Genomic DNA, 18,194 nt, shown 5'->3' with positions numbered 1-18,194 from the left:
AAAAAATCCTCGAATGCTTTTCTTCACGCTTGTTCCGGCGGCTTGAAAAGTTGACAACACTTTTTATTGCACAAACTAGTCCCTTGTATTTTCAAAAAGATCCTACTTTCTTCCCATTGTAATACGGATTTGGATTTGAGTTAGTGTGTGAGTTTGCGTTGTGTTCCGTCTGTGCGTATTGGTCGCTTATGAAATAATTAGTTTTTTCTCAAGTTTATAGTTACTGTACGTGTTTATTTATTTGTGTGATTGTGTCTGTGTTCCAGCAACTTGACATGCAAAATATCTTCATAAGTATAAACAAACTTTTTGGGGGTACATGCCTAATGTAAAGTGTTGTAACTGAACTTAACGGTGCATCGTCTTCCTAGTTAGTCATTGATATTAGTGGATACTTGGTGAATATAGAATATTTCTTTTCATTATTTTGGAAGACATTTTGCGACACTAGTCCATGCTAAAATGACATTGAATCATGTAGAAACTTTAATATCTACGCCTTTCAATTCATTGACAATGGAAGAGAAATTGCACATAAAGCGACTAGGACCACATCGACCAAATATTTCAATTCAGCATTCAACATGTTAGGGAAAGCAAGTAAATCGGAATTTTAACATGGCCTGGTATCAACGAAAAGTGTGGCTTTGTGATTGCGATAAATGCAGCGCTTTATTTTGCTTTCCTTGTATTTTGTTTGGGGGCGACTTTGCTTGGACACGTACAGATATTAAGGACATGAAACATTTGTCCGAAAAGATAAAAAGCCACGAATCTTCCAAATTGCATGTACGGATCTTGCATTACTGGGTCGTGTAAGTATTGCTAAACAACTGGACCCCTCTTATCGAATAGCAGTGAAATGGCACAATGATATGGTTAACAAGAAGAGGAAAATTCTATCAACTATTATAGACTGCATTAAATTTTGTGGTGTATTTGAGTGTGCATTGAGAGGTCATGTTGAATCTGCAGATTCACTTAACAGAGGAATAATTCTTGCCCTTGTAAATTTTGTGGCAGAACTTGATTCATCATTGAAAGAACATCTTGAGTCTGCTAGTGTATTTAAGGGAACCTCAAGCACGGTTCAAAATGAAATTTTGGACTGCATTTTGGAAGTATGCACAGAAGAAATAAGCATTCAGATAGAAAATGCTCATTTTGTTGCAATTCAGGCTGATGAAACTACAGATCCTTCTTCACAGCTACAACTTTTTTTCATTTTCTGCTATGAGAGATCTGGAAAAGTTTACGAATGATTCTGGGGATTTTTTAATCCTGCTCGTGCCAGAGCAAACGATATAGCAGAAATATTGTTATCCGAAATAGGTCAGTTCTTAAAAGATAAGCCATATAAATTAATTGCTCAGTGCTTCGATGGGGCAGCTGTAATGAGTGGGCAACATGCAGGTGTTCAAACACTTATTAGGAAGCATTATGAATATGCATATTTTATTCATTGCTATGCCCATCAATTAAATCTCACCATGCAACAGGCTACTCTGCATATAAGTGGGGTCAGGACATTCTTCATGCATCTAGCTGGCTCTACATTATTCTTTTCGAGGTCACCTCAGAGATTTAGTGTTTTAAAATCAGTTGCATCAAAGTGATTGCCCAGAGCAATTCCTACACAGTGGAATTTCAATAGCAGACTGGTGAACACAGTATTTGAATACAGGACGGAAATTATTGAATGTCTTGAAAAAATATAACAGAGTGACGAATTCGATGGTGTGACAATTCGAGAGGCAGCTGGTTTATGTTATCAATTGAAAAACAACACTTTTATGTATTGGCTATCACTCTTTCATAAAATCATGCCGCATGTTGACCACTTGTACGCCGAAGTTCAGAAAACGAACGCGGACCCAGTACAAGTGCATGCTGCTATAAACAAATTCGAAAATGCAGTCACGGACGTGAGAAATCATATTCGGAAGAGAACGTTCATCCAAGGAAGGAAGTGATCCAAAACGACAGCGTGAATCGAACTCGGCAACAGGGAAGCTATCTGCATCTCTAGAAGTTTGCGATACCATAACAACGCAAGCCCGTGAGCGTTTCTCATTCACAGGGCATCTTGTGGCTTCAACACTTTTTAGCTCAAATAAGTTTGAGACATATGCTCTAAAATTTCCTGAATGTGAGGTAAACGCTGCTGTTGATGCATACCCCTTTCTAAATAAGCCACGGCTGAAAACTGAACAACTACGTTGTACACGACAAAAGATTTCAGAATCAGTGGTGGAGCAACCTCCCTCCTTCAGTTTTTCCTTCATAACCTTCATAACAACTTAGAAGGGGTATCCGCTGAAATTGTGAAGCTGTTACGTGTTATTGTAACCACTCCCATGAACACTGTGGACTCAGAAAGGTGCTTCTCTACGCTAAAGCTCATTAAAACTTTTATGCGCAACACCATGAAAGAGAAGAGATTAAATGCATTGGTCATGCTATCTATTGAAAAAAGAATTTGTTTGTGAAATTCCTGACTTCAACAAAAGACTAATGGAGAAGTTTGCATGTTTGAAGAACCGCAGAATGGACTTCTTATACAAAGACATAACACATTAATATTAGTTTACATTATTGGCATGGTGAGGTGCAGAAAGGATGAGGAGCAAGATCCCCTCCCTGCAGTGTTAAAAGTGTGAATGTGTGAAATTTTGACATATTATAGTGAATCAACTACTCTGCACTATATAACTTTGTGTGGAATCGAAGTCCATGCCCCTTCGCTCTATTAAAAGATGAGGATCAGCCGCTCGCTTGGAGACAGATCATGCATATAGGCTTCAGTCACCATCATTGTCATCACAGTTCATCATACGAAGGAAAATATTCATCGCAGAAACTGGAGAAGCTCTTCCATCATTATAAATGGAAAGAAAGGTATTTTATTTTCTCTTATTTCTGTCATTAGTATCTTCACTTCTTCATTATATTTTGTTATTGATCAGCAGTGAGGGGTGCTAACCATATCACAGATTTTACCGCCGTTGTTGAAAGTACTTTTGGCATTATTGCTTTCTTTCTCATGCCCTTTATAGCAGAGTTAACAGTGCAACATTTTCCATTCCAGTATCTACCCAAAGTTTATTTACTGCAAGCGCATAGGGTTACAACGTCAGTATTAGAGTTTTTTTTATTCATGTAATTTGTTCCATATGTTGCTGCTTTTTCATATTCCTATGTAGTGAGTATTTAATGCTAGTGACCCATTGTTCGAACAATTTACTTACTCCATGTCAAGGAACTCCTCTCAAAAACCTTAAAGAGGAATATAGAGGTTAACTGCCCCTCCCCACCCAAAAGAAAAATGTGCCCTGCCTGCCTGAAAAGGCACGTGCCGCCCCTGCATTACAAGAAATGATTTGATTATGGCATTCCTAAATATACACTAGTGTCCAAAATTAAAGCAACAAACAGAAATCCTTTCCTAGTGTGATTTTTTGGTGATAAATTTGCCAAGTTTAACCTGTTGCTATCGTGATTTTTTTGTTGATAAATTCTGGAAGGGGTGCCCACAGAAAGGTTTTATGGTGCAGGTTGCGCCTTCGAGATTTTTTGGGGGGGATTTTTCCCTACAAATAATATAAAATTCAACATTTATATCTTTTACAAAATATATGTAAAAATTTTACACCTTAAATGCATCACATTTAATCCATTAGATGAAGAAAATAAAGTATTTAGGGCATTATCGAAAGGGGGGGGGGGGTGTATCAAACTCCTATATATTAGGCCTTAACTGACACGTGGGTTCTGAGGGGGATTCTGAATTAAACTTTGGGGGGGACAGTATCCAACTCTAGGTCTTAGATTATGGCGAGTACTTTAGTTAGAGGGGGATTGAGCATTAAATTGAAGGGGATATCCAATTCTTGTGTATTACTATTGTTTTAGACTACAGAGCCTAGAATAACGTAGTGTGGAAAACGGCATGCTTCTGCGCTCTCTGGATGGTTCCACTCGAAAATGATCCGCTAGAGGTGCTGGTGTTGACCCCGGTGCTTGGTGTTCAACTGCTTATAATGGAAGTAAATGGAGTTTTCGCTGCAACGTCTGATTCTTTTACATGAAGCATTTCTATGAATGTGATAATTGCTATATTTGGTAATGTGGTCGCGAAGATATTAACGAACATTCTAGACAGTCGACCACGTCCTGTTATTGTCATACTTTCGTTAATAATACGGGAGAAAAAATACGCGTGAAATGCTCTTGGCAACTAAATTTTTGTGTATGAATTAGGTTCGTTATTATTATCATCATCATTTCTTTTAAAGATATACACACTGAAGCATTTTTATTTTGGATATTTACTTCTCTTTTCTTCCGATTTAAACTAATCGCAGCGATGATGATAATGATGATTGCATGAAACGACAAGGGGAACCCCACAAAACTTTCTTAGTGCCATCAACATGATTGTAAGGCAACTTTCAAACCAATGGGACAAGCGACACGGGATGTTCACACTGTCACACTAGTGACACACACTTCCAGACTGTAAAATAGCATTCATTGCACATGAGGGTCCAAACAGCAAACGACACGTTCATATGGCGTATTCGCGTGCTACTTGTTACTTCGGTCGGAAAGCTCCTTAAAGGAAGGGTGCTGAGACCAAAGCGACGCGCTACAGTGAGAGTTCCCAACTAAGTGACAAGCGACATGGTGCCTTCAGTCTATTAGCAAGTGTTGCTTGCGAACAACAGATAGGCGACACGATAAACCGCACATTACAACTACAGATCTAGGCGACACGATAAGCAACACGTGTCGCTTTGTCGCTTCTGCGTCGCTCAAACTGGGCCATTTCCTCAATAGCTTGCAACATGTTGCCGTGGTTTGTTGTTCGCACATGCGCGATGCAATGAGTGTCTTGCTTTAGTGAGATTGTGCACCAAAGCGACAAGCGGCATGCGACACTTATCGCTTAAGGATTTCACCAACCGAACGCTGGCCTGTGCTTCCCATCATGCCGCTTCGGTGTGAAAGTTGCCTTGGACCGAAGGACCCGTGTCGCTTTGGTGTGAAATCCTCGTATCGTTTGTCGCGTGTCGCTTTGGTGTAAATTTTCCTTGAGGAAACGGTGCAGTCAGAGCTTGTGTCCCTACGGTTCGAAAGGCTGCATTGATTTCCGACTGCTCGCTTTCAAGCGACAATTGTGGTTTGTCGCCTCGGTATGAAATATCTCTCAGGACACTCTTTATATTCTAATAACATAGAAAAATAAACTCTAATACACAGTCCAAGACCTGACGTCCGGAATCAGATTGCGATGTTTCTTCTTGTGTTACGCATGCTATTTATTTATTAATTTTATTTTACTTTTCTTTTTAAATTAATGCCATTTCGTGACTGCAAATCACTCCACAAATATAACTGTTTCCATCAATTCACTTACCGCCTTTCTAGAGAAACAAATCTACACAATATATTCCAAAAACTAAATAAGCCGCATTACTTTCATAACAAAATTAGCACCTGGGTCGATCGCACTGCCATCTACTTGTCATCGTCTCGGGGAACCAGTTTCTTGGGTCGTTTTCCACACTACGTTATTCAAGGTGCTGTATTTTTGACTGTTGCGGAAATTCTGGTGTGGAGACTGAGAATTAATTTTTTGGAAGAGGCAATATCTACTCTTCAATATTAACAGTAAGTCTAAAATTGGCATGGAAATTTTGGTGGTAGGATTGAGTATGAAATTTAAAGGGGGAGATAGAAAGCTCTTGATAAAGTGTTAAATCTTAGATTGTCAAGCGATTTCTGTAGTGGAGAGAGAGTTCGAACATTACATTTTGGAGACTGTATTTAGCGATAAGACATCCACACGTTTTCGACCCCGAATGTGCCAAAGGAAAAGCAGGAAAAGGAAAAGACTAAATATCTCGGGATTTTAAGAAAGTTTTGACACCCCATTAAATTAATACTCTTCAAAGTCTGCAAAATGAATGTAAAAATTTTCTTGCTCGCAATAATTTGTTGCTACGATGTGTGTTTGGCGCTTTAATGAGATGAATATGAAGTTTTTATACTAAAGCTGCATTACAAGGCAAGCGATATTCTCGATTGATTGATTTGGTTCTTTTAAGTCCACTTTATGCACTCTAAGGCTAATCGGGACTGAACTTACAGTTTAAAGTGGGATCCACGCGATATTCTCCATTATGATGAACGATTTTAGGGGTGGTCTTGAGTGATGGCACCCCTGTTTAGGGAGGAGGAGCAGATCAATTATAATGTTCAGTAAAGCTAAGAAAAAAGTTACTTTCGGTAGACACGCTGTCATAATTAAATATTTTGTGAGGATTACGATATGGTTTAAGGGTGCGAATGATATGATTTGGGGGAAACGCATGACATGATTTTGGAGGGGATGCGGCATTGGCCTTGGGGGGGATGGGCACCCCTGAATCCTGGCACATTAAGGTTAGTTTATTTTCTATCTTAAACCAGTTGTCTATGACATCATAAATATTACTATCACCTAATCGTATTATGTGGTCAAATGGACACACGGGAAAGAATTTCCGTTTGTTGCTTTAATTTTGGACATTAGTATAGAAAAAGGCATATGATAATATGGACAAAACAAAGATTTGCAAGGCTGTAGGGTCAAATCAACCAGTGCATAAACCTTTGATGTCATGGATTTGGCTAAATTTTGGTATACATGTATACGAGGGGCGATCAGGTTGCTCCGACCCTAACGTAGAAGGAATGACGTTATGATTGATTTTTTATTTTGTTATTGTTTAGTGATCCTTTATATGCTTTCATTCTGAATTGCAAGTCTGAGTAGCTTACAGTTTTCTTTTTACAGAGGTTTAACTGAGTGAAGTTGTGTCAATGTGCCAGAATGGAGAAAACTGAGGTGAGAGCGGTGATTACATATTTTGTGAAGAAGAAGTGGACGGTATCCAAAATTCATGAGGACTTGGTGGATACACTACGGGACACTGCTCCTTCATACAGTATGGTGAAGAGATGGTGTCGTGAGTTTAATTGTGGGAGAGAGTCGTGTGAGGATGAACATGCAGGTGGAGCACCAAAAACTGTCATGACGACCGAAAACATTAACAAAGTCCACGATATCGTGCTGAAGGATCGTAGAGTCACTATCCGTCATGTTGCTGAGATGTGTGGCCTGTCATATGGCACTGTGCAAAACATAATTACCCGGGAATTGTAAATGAAAAAAATTGCTGCAAGATGGGTCCTCGAAACCTGACCCCAGATCAGAAGTGCACCCGAGTGCTCATCAGTCAAGAACGTCTTGACAAGTTTCGTGCTGATATAGACGATTTCCTTGCCCGATTTGTAACTATGGATGAAACATGGGTCCATCACTTCGACCCAGAAACAAAATCACAAAGTATGGAGAGGAAACACCCACATTCTCCACCAAAGAAGAAGTTCAAGGTGCACACGTCAGCCAAGAAGGTGATAGACTCAATTTTCTGGGACTGCAAGGGTGTCCTTCTTGTGGACTATCTACAAAGAGGCCAAACCATCACTGGCACATACTACAGTGACCTAATCAAGAAATTACGTGATTCCATCAAGAAAAAGAGGCGCGGGATGTTGACTCATGGAGTGCACCTTCACCAGGACAATGCATCTGTCCACACCTCATGCATTGCGAGGTCCAATATCGCAGATGCATCGTTCGAATTGTTGCCCCACCCATCGTATTCCCCAGATTTGACCCCCAGTGATTTCCATTTGTTCAAACATTTGAAGAATGACATTCATGGGCAAAAATTTTCTGATGATTCTGAGGTGATAAGGGCTGTGGACTCGTGGTTGGAGGACCAGCCGGAAGATTTTTTTTTGCAAGCTATCCAGGCGTTGGAGCACCGATGGGTAAAGTGCATTGGAGTTGCAGGGGAGTATGTTGAAAAATAATTAAAAAATTGAAACCCTATAGCCACTTTTTCTATGTTAGGGTCAGAGCAACCTGATCGCCCCTCGTACATGGTATCTTGGTATCTGAAATATAGAAAAAGTATTTTTCTTTGATTTTTCATGTTGCTGGTTTTTGAGTTACTGAATTTTGAAAATTGACAAAATTGCCAAAAAACTGCTCATCGCTGAAACTTTAAATAGCTACAATTTGAAAGAGACCTGTTTCAACTACAGGGCTGGGCATGGTCTCATTTTATAGCTTATGAAGAGGGCTTTCATTTGATATACAACATGCTTGGTTTTTCGCAACAAAAAAATGGAAAGTTTTTCAAAATTTTATTTTATAATTTTCAAAAAACGAAATTTTCCAAAAATTTCAAAAATCTTACACATATTGGTACACACCTACTGAAGGTTCAGTCAAAATTTCAAGGTGGTATCTCTTTGGTATCGTGAGTGAGAGAGAGAAAGTTCAAGGGAGAGTCATCCAGGGTTCACCAAGGTGAGCACAACCTGGGTTTTTCGGATTGGGCCTCACTTGAAAAAAAAAAAACATTTTAAAAACCAGTGGGTTTTCATTAACTTTGGTATTCCAATGATTTCTGAAATGAAGGAACGTCATAAAGGTGTATACTAATGAAGATTGCATTTTAGATTCTTAGAATGCGATCACGACTGTCATTATAACTCGAGATTAATTTTACTATCTAATAAAATCCCATTCAAAATCAACTTCTAGATCCTAATAAATAGAAGTCACTGAACTCAGTGGCCACGGTGGGTCAGTCGGTAACGCGTCTGACTACCATGCTATAGGTCCTGGGTTCGATCCATGGGTACCTGGGGGAAACCCTGAGGGGTAAAGGCAGTCAGGGATGTGATGCTGATCACATCACCCCCACTCACGACCAGATCAAGAAAGTGTGGGGCGTTACCCCCACAACCCCTATATGCCTCCATGGCGTGGTGCCTCTTTGATCTCTCTTGGTGTCTCCAGTGAGTAAGAAGAAACTGAAGAGTTCGAAAAGGTATTGCAGAGAAAAGATAAAGAAAATAAGAAATACTTATACCCAATCCCTTTTTCATGCAGAATCAGAAATTTTTGAGCAACTTAAAGACAGATTTAAAACTGCAAATAAAAGTGAAAGGTTCATGATTTTGTCTATTTTGCCCAAAAGTTGGTCATGTGGAAAAATTAAAAAGGAGTTTGGTGTTAGTAATTACATAGCAAAGAAAGCAAAAAAAAACTCGTCGAAGAGAAGAGAATTTTGTCCTCACCTGACACCAGACCTGGAAAACTTTACCAGAAGAAACAGCCTCATGAATTAAAGATTTTTACTGCAGTGATGAAGTTAGCCGGCAAATGTCTGGCAAGAAAGACTATGTTTCCATGAGGGTCACAGATGGTAAACGTATCCACATTCTAAAAATATTGGTCCTGGCAAATCTGAGAGAAATATTCAAAACTTTTTAAATCTAAATACCTGCTACTTAAGATTGGGTTTTCAAAATTTGTAGAATTAAGACCAAAGAGTTGCATAATAGCAGGAGCCAGTGATACTCACACTGTATGGGTATCAAAATGTTAAACTAATGATAGCTGGAGCTCACTTAAATAAGATGACTCTCCCACCACAAGAAAACCCATTAAAAACATACCAAGATTGTATTTCAAATATAATGTGTAGGGTACCACAACAGAAGTGTTTTCTAGAGTAGTGTGATTTCTGTCCCAGCGTAATTGATTTCAAGGAAGCCTTGCTAACAAGCCGTGAGGAAGAGATGGTTGAAAATATAACCTACAAGCAGTGGATATCAGTATATCGCTGTTCTTTTGAGACAATTACTAAATCCACAGAGGAGTTTGTTCAACATTCTAAAACAAAAGTGTTATGTCTTCATTTCAGACTGCTTGATTCACAACACAGTTCTTGTCCATGCTTTCCAAAGAAAGCTTTCAGATATATTGAAAATTGATTGTCTGCCAAACTTACAGAAAGTATATTACTTCTCTGATGCTTCAGCAGCGCAATATAAGAACCGCAAAAACTTTGCAAACTTGTGCAACCATCATAGAGATTTCGATAGCATTGCAGCTGAGTGGCATTTTTATGCAACAGCACATGGTAACGGAGTGTGTGGTGTTGTTGGAGGAACAGTAAAGAGGCTGGCAACCAAAGCGTCTCCAGAATTCTCTTTCGAACCAAATCATGAACCACTCCAGCTATTTGAATGGGGAAAGGAGAACATTGCATCAATTACTTTCTTTTATGTGACAAATGATGAATATTTGGAAGAAGAGAGACTTTTACACACAGGGTTTGATGAAGCTGTTGCTGTAACAGGGACTCAGAGGTTTCATGCATTCATACTAGTAAGCACAGAAAAAGTGGAAACTAAAGTGTTTTCTGCATCTGAAGAAACTTTGGTACATTGTTTTAAAGTTAATGCAGATGTTGAAACTGTACCCTTTGAACACATCACAGGTTTTGTAGCATGTGTGTAGGATGCCAATTAGTGGGTGGGTGGGATGTGTCCTTTCGAAAGATGATGTAGAACATGAAGTGCAGGTGTCTCTCTTGCATCCTTGTGGTCCAGCACAGTCATTTAGTTATCCAAGGCAACCAGATGTTCTTAAAATCCCAAGACACTCAGTCCTTTGCAAAGTGGACCCTGGAACAGCCACTGGTAGAAGGTTAAGTATGTAAAATATGTTAACTTAAATCATCACATGGTCTTGAAAGGAATTCACTTTTCATATGATACCAAGAGACATACCACCTTGAATTTTTGACTGAAACTTCAGTAGATGTGTACCAATATGTGCAAATTTTTTGAAACATCTGTTTTTTGTGAAATTGTAAAATAAAATTTTGAAAAAACTTTCAACATTTTTTTTTTTTTTTGCAAAAAAACAAAGCATGTTGTATATCAAATGAAAGCCCTAAGCTTTAAAATGAGACCATGCCCAGCCCTGAAGTTGAAACAGGTCTTTCAAATTGTATTTAAAAGTTTCAGTGGTGAGTGGTTTTTGGACAATTTTGTCAATTTTCAAAATTCAATAACTCAAAAATCGGCAATATGAAAAATCAAAATAAAATATTTTCTGCATTTCAGATGACAACAAACGTGTATACCAAAAATTAGTCAAATCCATGACATCAAATTCCAAAATTTATTTTTTCTTAGTTGATTTGACATAGAATTACCCATTAAAAGAATGTGGTGGGATGAGCTAGTACGACTCACTAACTAAACTTTGTTATTTCAAACAAGAATTTTACAAGTATTGGTATTGGCATTGGTATTGGTGGGTATGAGTGAGAGCATCGGTATTGGTACCGACTCAGCCCTAGTAATTAGTAGTTTCTGAACCAAATATAGGTTTCTTTTCACCATTTTAACACCCAAATGTCACTTTATATACAGTTCTTGATACTGAAATATGCCCAGTTTTTATATCAAAATATTGCATGGGCATTCATGCCTTACTCAATATAAAATTGTAGGATACAATTTTGTAGAAAAACCTGAAGTACACACAGCTATGTAACTCCAGTGTCCCCAATTGTAATTACCCATAAGGAATGGGACCACAATTAGTGGATACCATAAACGAAAATAGGAGTTACGATTCTAAGGAACAAAATGTTTAATGGTTTTGTGGTATAGTGTATGATGTTTGTGTGTGTGTGTGTGTGTGTGTGAATATTACTGGTCAGCAAAAAATTGTTAGTTAAAATGCACATATCATTACTGATTAAAAATGAACATGGCAATTTCTCTTCAGCATAGTTTGCAACTTGACCACTAGATTTGTCTCACTGAAAATAACTGCAAGCTACTAGTGCTTGGGTCAGTTGGTGTTGGTCCTTTCCGTTTGATGCAACACACTGGACTAAATGTTTTCCACTTTTCCAAACAGTCCGGATACTCTTGCAAACTGATGCCTTATAATGCCTCCATCGTTTGTTTTTTCTTCACCTCTTTCATGTCCACAAAACATTTTCCTTTGAAGACTTTTTTCATTTGGGCGAATAAAAAGAAGTTGCACAGAGTGAGATCCGGTGAATATAGTGAGTGGATAAACTGGGTCATGCGGTTTTGGATTAAAAATTGTTTCACATTCAAGGCTTTGAGCACTGGTATACTGTTGTGGTGATGCCACCACTTTCCACTTTGCCACAATTCGTAGCGTTTTTATCTCACTGTGTCACACAAACGTTTCAGAACTTGTGGGTAAAATGCCTGGTTAACAGTTTGGCAATTAAGAACTAATCCTGAGTGAACAATGCCATTTGCATCAAAAAAAAATCAGCACTGTCCTGACATGTCACCCTGAGCGAGGTTGGTCTTCAAGTGACAATTCAGCATTCGTGAACTTATGTTTTCCCAAAAGCAGTTTCCTTGTAAGCTGTTTCAATCATTACAACTGTTTCCCATGCCATTTTTCCTAACAGTAAACAGAATTTCACAGCAGCACATTATTCCAACTTTTCAGCCATCACAAACATCAACATAAGAAGCAAGAGACGCTAACAAAAAAATTTACTTCACTCAATGACACCTGTCAGCACAGTGATTCAAGAGGCATCTATACCTGCTGCAAAATTAGTTTGGTATTGACAGCTGAAGGAACACGCGTCACGGTGTTGCCATATCATGCGGTACGGTACGCAGTGCAGCCGTCTGATGCTGTGTCGAGGAAAACGTGTTATGAAAAGGAACAACAATGATGACATGTGTTATTGTTTATCAAGGAAAACGGAATAACAATGATGAATTGTTTCCTTTCTTAATTTCCATTTCCCTTACAACATGAACGAATTAACGAAACGAGCATTGTTTACAGGTTACCTTTTCAATAATAATTTCTTTCCGAAGTTACCGTTGAAGTCTGCCCGTCTTTCAATTATACTGCAACTGAATTGCACAAAGTCCAGTTGGTGGGGCGTCTGACTTTCACACGTGAGACCCGCGGTGGTTTGTGGAACTTTTCCAAATATCCCGAGCGGCTCCGGAGTCGACTCAACACAAGTGAGTACCTGGGGCAAACCTGCGGTAAAGGCGGTTGGTGAAGCACATCACCGCATCACCTCCATAATATGGCGTAGGTCGAGGTCGAGAATGTGTGGAGCTCTACCTCCACATCCCCATATGCCTCCATACTTTACTTTATTTTGCATCCATTATTTTTTTTTTTGTATGAGAATCCCAGATATTTTATGACTGTCCTTAAAGATGTTTCCCCACCTTGAAAAAATGCCGAATCTTTCAACGAAACGCGCAGTTTGCCAACAGTGGGATGATCTTTCCTCCTATAATAAGAGTAAATATGGCAACGAATAGCATCTTGTTGAAATGTATCTAAATTTGTCACGCGTTTACTGATATTCCTCGTATTTCCTGGGGTTTCCAATTTTGAAGCCTCACATTTATTTATTTATTTATTTATTTCTACCACATTATATTTTTCTTTCCCTATGGTGTTCTTAGACACGCCGACTACAGCAGCAGTCCTGTCCAGAACTTTATTTACAGAAATGGTTGGACCCCCATTGTTTTTCTCTTGCTCAAATTATTTGCGCTCAGAACAAACCATCTCCCGCGTTTGTCCTTTGAGAAGAATTCCTTTTTCTTTTAGTGCACGGCCTCTTTGGTACATTGTCATCTCGAGTATTGCCTCCTGTGCTTGACATTCTTCACACAAGCTCACAACACACTCAAGCAGAACACAGAAAATTATGTACAAAAAATAACACACTAAAACAACACGCTATATACAACAAAGAATACTCTAAATTCAATAAACACTAAACAAACGGACCGGTTAAAATATCACAGCAACGCAACGCAACAAACAAACAACACGTCCTCTCCCAACAACATGAAAACTGATCGCAGGAAGAATCGCTCGATAAGCGGCAACACCGAGATAAACGTTTTCTGTTGCTAGGTAATCAGGGCTTGGGTGAAGCACTGGGAAGATTTTGATTGGCTCGCATGCCAGCAACCCACACTCCTGCAGTGACGTAGACCCGATTTCAACATGTGCTTCCCAAGCGTCAATACCAAACTAATTTTGCGGCAGTATAGCAGAGGAAGGATATATTACACCAGAGAACGACTCTGGTTTCTTTTTGGTCCTCGCTTGTAAGAATCAAGACCTGACTGATTACAGTGGAAGTTTAATGCCAATAGTTGCTCAATTCTCTGCTTAATTTCTAAACATTTTGCCTAACCTTGCAACAGTTTTCACTTTCTTGTGGATGGTCACCAGCCACTTAATGCAAAACTTCCATGACTTTTTTCCTAAAGGTGGGAGGAGAAGGGGAGAGGGGGCTTGAAATCCACACTTGATTGTGACTTAAGAAAATCAATGCATCTACTCATATGTAAGAAGCATTTTGAATACAACTAAATATTCAAGTTCAGAAAATATAGTCATAGCAGTGGATGGCCACAATTAAACATGCTCTACTCAAGAGCCCTCTGGAGCCCATTTGAGGCAACGGATTGCACTGAAACTTGGTATAGAGGCGATGGAGTCCATGGGAAAGCGAATACTGTTGAGAAGAAAAAAAAAACTTCAAATTTTCACCACCAGATCGAAATATTTCACTGAAAAACTTTAATTGTGGCCATCCAGTAAGTGGTACCAGGTGGCTACTCTAGGATTATCATAAAATTCAAGTATAATTCCCAAGTTTCAAGGCGAACTTCCCAAAAACTCAAGGCACAAGCATATGCTTCCTTTCTTTCAACCTTACCTATTACTGCAAGTCACCACACATACAGACATATTAACAATATAAAGGGTATGTGATTCAAAATGTCCAAAAATCCAAATTCAATTGAATTAAATGGTATCCTAACATTTAATTTAATAAGGTGTGGAGTTTACATTTACATATGTATGAAGAAAAGTCACATATATTACGGGATACACTAATCTACGAAAAAAATGATCATTCTACAAGAATTTCAAACTCAAATTTACAAAATCAACTTCAAGATATCTTATCTTGCAATAATCTTCCATCTGTCAGATAGATTGTCTTGCAAAGAATAGTAACAAAGTAAATGGATTGTTTCTGTTTAAGACAGAATTTCTGTTTGCTCGAAACAGCTAATTAGATTGAATTCTGTTTCATTTTTCGCACACCTTTCATTTCCTTCCTTGACAAAAATAAAAGCTAAACTATGAAAAACTTGCCCCAGAGCATTTATAAATATGTATAAATTTAATGGGATTTGGAATACTAAAAGCTGCAACGTCTATGGAAAAAAATTCATGCACAATTCCCGCAGCCAATAATTCACACAAAATTCAAGGAATTCCTGGTGAGTAGCCACCCTGGGTTCTCATTTTCATTCATTTGAAAATACTTCATGCACTCACCTTTCTGTGGCTGAAGCTGAGCCTTCATCTTCAATTCTTACTTCACTCTTTTTCACATCTTCAGGTTCTACTTTAACACTGTCAATCTCAGTATTTTTTAATTCAACAGCACTGGAGTGTGCAATGTTATCACTTGTATCCAAATATTTACTATCCTCCTCTAAAAACTCATTCGTCCCAGGACAAGAGTTCAAGTATATGTGAATGGTGCTGCCACTAACATCCTCTTGCTGTTCCGTTTTCACTTTTCCCTCCTTGGACTCGGATTTAACGACTGATGATGATAATGATGTTGGCTCCAAAGTTTTTTCAACTGACTCTTCGTGATAAGAAAGAGGTTTAGGTTCACTATCCTCTGAGGAACTCATGATGCCAGGCTCTACCTTCACTTGAGGGAACGAAGGGTGCTCATCAAACTCCATCTGTGTTGATGAGGGTCAGGCACTTGAAATCTGCAAATACATTTTACACATGAACTTCAGATTGTGCTGAAATTGATAGAAAATTAGAAAATATATATAAAGTTGAGACTGCTTTATCCGTAACTCAGTTCTGCGTAATTCATTCTGTTTCATACGTAAACCTTATGTGTATGTAACATTTGCCGATGTATTGGTATCAGCTGATATTAGTGGTATCAGAAAGCATTGGTTGGAATTCATTTACTGATAACAGCCGATATTTTTCCTGCATATTGGTCTTTCATGGGGTCCAGAAAAATGCAACTCAACACTTTTCGGAGTCTAATTAGTGTGGAAATTATGCAACATTCAAACTTTCTTTTTTATATTTTGAAGCAATTTTGAATGAAAATGAGATTTTATGATCACATCACATATTTTCATATTCTGATGTAAGTTTTGAATATGCTAAAGAAAATAAGAACATTTTACACACTATTATTTATCAATATTTTCAACACCTTTTACACATTGCAATTTTGAAGTATTGTTATCGGTGGGTATCAGTATTGGTTCAAAGTGGTATCGGCTTAGCCCTATACGTAATGCACTTATATGCTACAACAATGTCACACAAATATACATTTCTTGTCATTACAAAAATACAAGGCGACTTTGAAATACGAAATATGATAGGCGGGCATGGCAGCTGTCAGTCTCGAGTTGCAAGGAAGATGAGTGTGGCAGGGCAGTGTCAGAGAGGCAGCATGAAATTAAGAGGAGAAAGACTTGCCACAGTTGTTCAGAGCATGAGATGCATTTTCTCTTGTATGTAATTGCAATATGGAAACATGGCAAAAAGATGACAATAGATACCATAATAATAAAAACAGAGGTTCCTTCAGTGAATGTTTTCAGTTGCTACTGGTCGGCCAAGGAGAACAGACAGAGAAAAAGCTACATGCTTGATCAGAATGTAAAAATTATACGCAAAGTGGGTGCTAATCCACATAAAACTTCAGAATTGAACCTTTAGGTCTGTTAATTTACCACTTTATGACAGAAATAGCCTGTATTACATATATCTTGTTCTTCAAAATAAATGCAATTACAGTATTTTAATAATGATATGGTATCTGAATCTAATTTGTAAGTAGTTCAAAGTTATACATACAATTTTCTCTAAACATTGCCATACTAAAAACTCAAGTTTAATTGTACTTGTATTTCAAAGATAATAGGGTGTCCATAACTTAGCTTTACAACTTTAGACTTGAATAACTTGAAAACTATACTAGATAATGACAAACGGTTTTCAACATGTGGCAAGAAAACTCATAAAGTTTTCTTTTATTTTCCAGGTGACGGAGATTTGATGAAACATGTAGATGCCACAGAAAAATGCTCAGTGTATAGCCTTATTTATAGAGACGAAGTCCGATACCCAAGTGCAACAAAACTTTCGGACACAGTATGGAAGGAACCACCATCCCGACCGACCATTCGGACTTGGCATACGGCATTCATGGAAACGGGTAGTGTTCTCCATAAACAGGGGGGCGGGTCGGCCATCTGTGTCAGATGCCAACATGGACAGGATGTGGCAGGCGTTGCAAGGAGTCCGACAAAATCAGTGCATACAGCGGCCAGAGAGTTGGCAATGGCACGAGAAACAGTGCACAAAGTCTTGCATAAGAGGTTATGTCTGTATGCCTACAAGGTGCAGCTGCTTCAGGCACTTGGGTATCGGACTTCGTCTCTATAAACCAGGCTACACACTAAGCTTTTTCCTGTGGCATCCACATTTTTCGTCAAATCTGCGTCACCTGGAAAATAAAAAAAACCTTTATGAGTTTTCTTGTCACATTTTGAAAACAGTTTGTCATTATCTAGTATAGTTTTCATGTTATTAAAGTCTAAAGTTGTAAAGATAATTTATGGACACCCTGTACATCAATTGGCAAAGAAACAGATGATATTTCAATGAAGTACAAGTTTATGTTGTTTGTGTCATTGTAGCATTAAGAATAATCCAACTTTCAGTTGTAGAATGATGCACCACATTCATGAATTGATATGGCTTAATCATCTACATTCAATATAATTTTATCTTCAGATTTCAGATCAGGACAGGAAAAAAATCAAACTAAACTATGCATCCAGGATATTATTCTTTGAAAATTCCAACATCAACCATTCATCTTATGGTTATGGTTGTAATGTGGAAGTCAACAAATTTAGAAAATTTTCTATGTCACTTGGTACTCAAATTGTCAAAACAAGTAATTAAAAAAAATTAATGACCTGTTTTGAATCTTGGAAAAAAAATCAATTTTTTGAAAAATTACAGAATTAAAATACCACATTTCAAATTAAGTTCATTAAAACAGAAGAGAATGACACCAATTTAAGGTCTCTAGGTCAAATACTTAAAATATTACAAAACATTGCAAACTTTTTGCAAA

The 18,194-nt window shown here is 38.1% G+C and overlaps 1 protein-coding gene across 3 annotated transcripts in view; it reads right to left on the bottom strand.

Moving 5' to 3' along the window:
- The window catches only part of LOC146001741 (uncharacterized), a 100,436-nt gene that overhangs the window by 57,550 nt on the left and 24,692 nt on the right, over nucleotides 1–18,194 (bottom strand). For all 3 annotated transcript variants that reach the window (XM_083139445.1, XM_083139447.1, XM_083139444.1), the window contains exon 2: nucleotides 15,329–15,780. In XM_083139445.1, the coding sequence (XP_082995571.1) occupies nucleotides 15,329–15,750 (422 nt within the window). In that variant the 5' untranslated portion in view covers nucleotides 15,751–15,780. The remainder of the gene's footprint in view (nucleotides 1–15,328; nucleotides 15,781–18,194) is intronic.

Source organism: Lepisma saccharinum, chromosome 17 (assembly GCF_977018435.1).
Source record: "Lepisma saccharinum chromosome 17, izLepSacc3.1, whole genome shotgun sequence".
Taxonomy (NCBI): Eukaryota; Metazoa; Arthropoda; class Insecta; order Zygentoma; family Lepismatidae; genus Lepisma; species Lepisma saccharinum.
Note: the sequence above shows the minus strand (reverse complement) of the source record. Positions and strands in the feature narration are given on the sequence as shown.